This window comes from Bidens hawaiensis, unplaced genomic scaffold (assembly GCF_021521415.1).
Source record: "Bidens hawaiensis isolate Kalapana, Puna unplaced genomic scaffold, B.hawaiensis_p1.1 tig00070394_1, whole genome shotgun sequence".
Taxonomy (NCBI): Eukaryota; Viridiplantae; Streptophyta; class Magnoliopsida; order Asterales; family Asteraceae; genus Bidens; species Bidens hawaiensis.
In genome coordinates, this window is record NW_027502373.1 from 41,200 (window position 1) to 42,963 (window position 1,764).

General features: G+C 40.4%; 1 protein-coding gene across 1 annotated transcript; it reads left to right on the forward strand.

Moving 5' to 3' along the window:
- Nucleotides 1-526: 526 nt before the first annotated feature.
- Nucleotides 527-1,332, forward strand: LOC143605614 (uncharacterized). Its single transcript, XM_077081665.1, has 2 exons — nucleotides 527-637; nucleotides 746-1,332. Exons 1-2 carry the CDS (start codon nucleotides 554-556, stop codon nucleotides 1,319-1,321), a joined length of 660 nt encoding a protein of 219 aa, XP_076937780.1. The 5' UTR covers nucleotides 527-553; the 3' UTR covers nucleotides 1,322-1,332.
- Nucleotides 1,333-1,764: the final 432 nt, after the last annotated feature.

The following is a 1,764-nucleotide window of genomic DNA, read 5'->3' on the forward strand; positions in this document are numbered from 1 at the left end:
TCACAGGGACCTTTTCCGTATTATTTTGATAATTCGTATCAGCAACCTCAGCAAAACAGGAGCAGTGTTATGATCAATTTTCTAAAAGCCTTTCTGATGAGGATGTAGCTGCTATGGGTAGGATTGAAAAGATGTTGGTCCAATACATGGCGACAGATACCCAAAAGATGCTCGTTGAGCATGATACCATCTTCAATAATCACCAGGATATTATTTCAGATCTCCAACGTCAAGTAGAAGAAATTTCTACGAGACTGGATGAAGAAGATGAAATAGAGAGGTTAAGATCCTTGGAATATGTTGAGCACTCAGATGAGGAGATCATTCAAGTAACGGAGACAAAAATGGATGTTGAAGTTCCACCTCCGATTTCACATGCTATTATTGATTTTCGGAGTGACTCTGATGATGAGATAAACGAAGAGGAGAGTGTGCAGCTGGAGGAGCAACCGACACCTGGTTATAAGTATGATGCGGAAGGCAACTATTTGGGATACATGAATCTGTTAGGCGAGTTGTTCCGACGTTTCCAGAAGAAGGGAAAGAGCCAATCATGGAATATGTAGATGAAGAAGAGGAGCTCATCCCGGATACGGAGACACGAGTGGCTGATGAAATCCCATCTCAGGTTTCACAGGTATATGTTGCTAATTGTACTGAGTTTTGTAGTGACTCCGATGATGATTATGACGAGGAGGAGTGGGCTGCATATCTGAGATCAGTTATGCTGAAACCTGTGTTTGAGGAAGAGATAGAATTGGGAGAGTCACTCGAGCCAATGTTTGGTGTTGAGGATATGGTTAAGGTTGATAATGAGCTTAATGAGGAAGATGAATTCTTGAATCTGGAGTTGGATGGATTGTCGGATTATGACGGGGGAGACACATTAGACGTTAATGAGGATGTTGCATTTCTCGAGGCCCTACTTGTAGAGGACAGTGTAGATGAGGATGTGGTGTTAGAGGAAGAACACCATTACCGGCCCGTGGACTGTGTTTTGAATGCTGATCAGGAATCAAAACCACGGGATAAGGCCGAGGATGATAGGTTACCTAAAAACCGAAGTTGCGTATATTTTAGGAGATGGTCTACGGGAGTGAAAAAGCCATTAAATGTCAAACACGACCAGTCTTCTCGATATTTACAACGCATTCGGCTCTTGCCAGGTAAGTTTAAATATAGATGGTCTGACCCATTACTGATTTTTAATTCTAAGTTAATATTTTGCGGTTCCATCATTGATATATTACTGTTTGATAAATTCCGGGTGGAACTAAACGGGTTAGATAGGGTCCAGATAAAGGAGAAACCTCCTGATTAAGTTCAAGTGTGGGGAGGCTTCACAGAGTTTGTATAATTTATCGAGTCACTAACGTAGTATTTTGTAGTTCTTCTTTGGTGTTTTTGAGTTTTGCTAGGTAAAAGAGAGACTGAATGAGCTAGAGAGAAGATCCCCAAGGAAGAATTTAATGAAAAAGACAAGTGTGGGGATGGAGCAGCAGAGCCGTATACTTTTTATTTATTTATTTGCTGCTAATTATTCATGTGTTATTTGTCGGTTGATTGAAACACTTAAATTTCTGAATATCTATCGTTACGATAAGATACATTTTTAGATATGTTTGTTTTGTTTTGCTGCTTATGTTCGTGAGAAAAGGAGTTACCATTTGCTGAGCACGTTCGTAGTTGGAGCGCATTCATGGAAGAAGACTAGCATCATGTTTCATGCGCATATTACCAGCTAAGTCTTTTCCATTATCTAGC

What these genes read in the sequence shown, in the direction of transcription:
- LOC143605614 (XM_077081665.1), top strand. Translation starts at nt 554, where the DNA reads ATGGAATATGTAGATGAAGAAGAGGAGCTCATCCCGGATACGGAGACA. An exon ending in TCCCATCTCAGGTTTCACAG is followed by an intron (nt 638 to 745) that starts GTATATGTTGCT and finishes CCTGTGTTTGAG; the next exon opens with GAAGAGATAGAATTGGGAGA.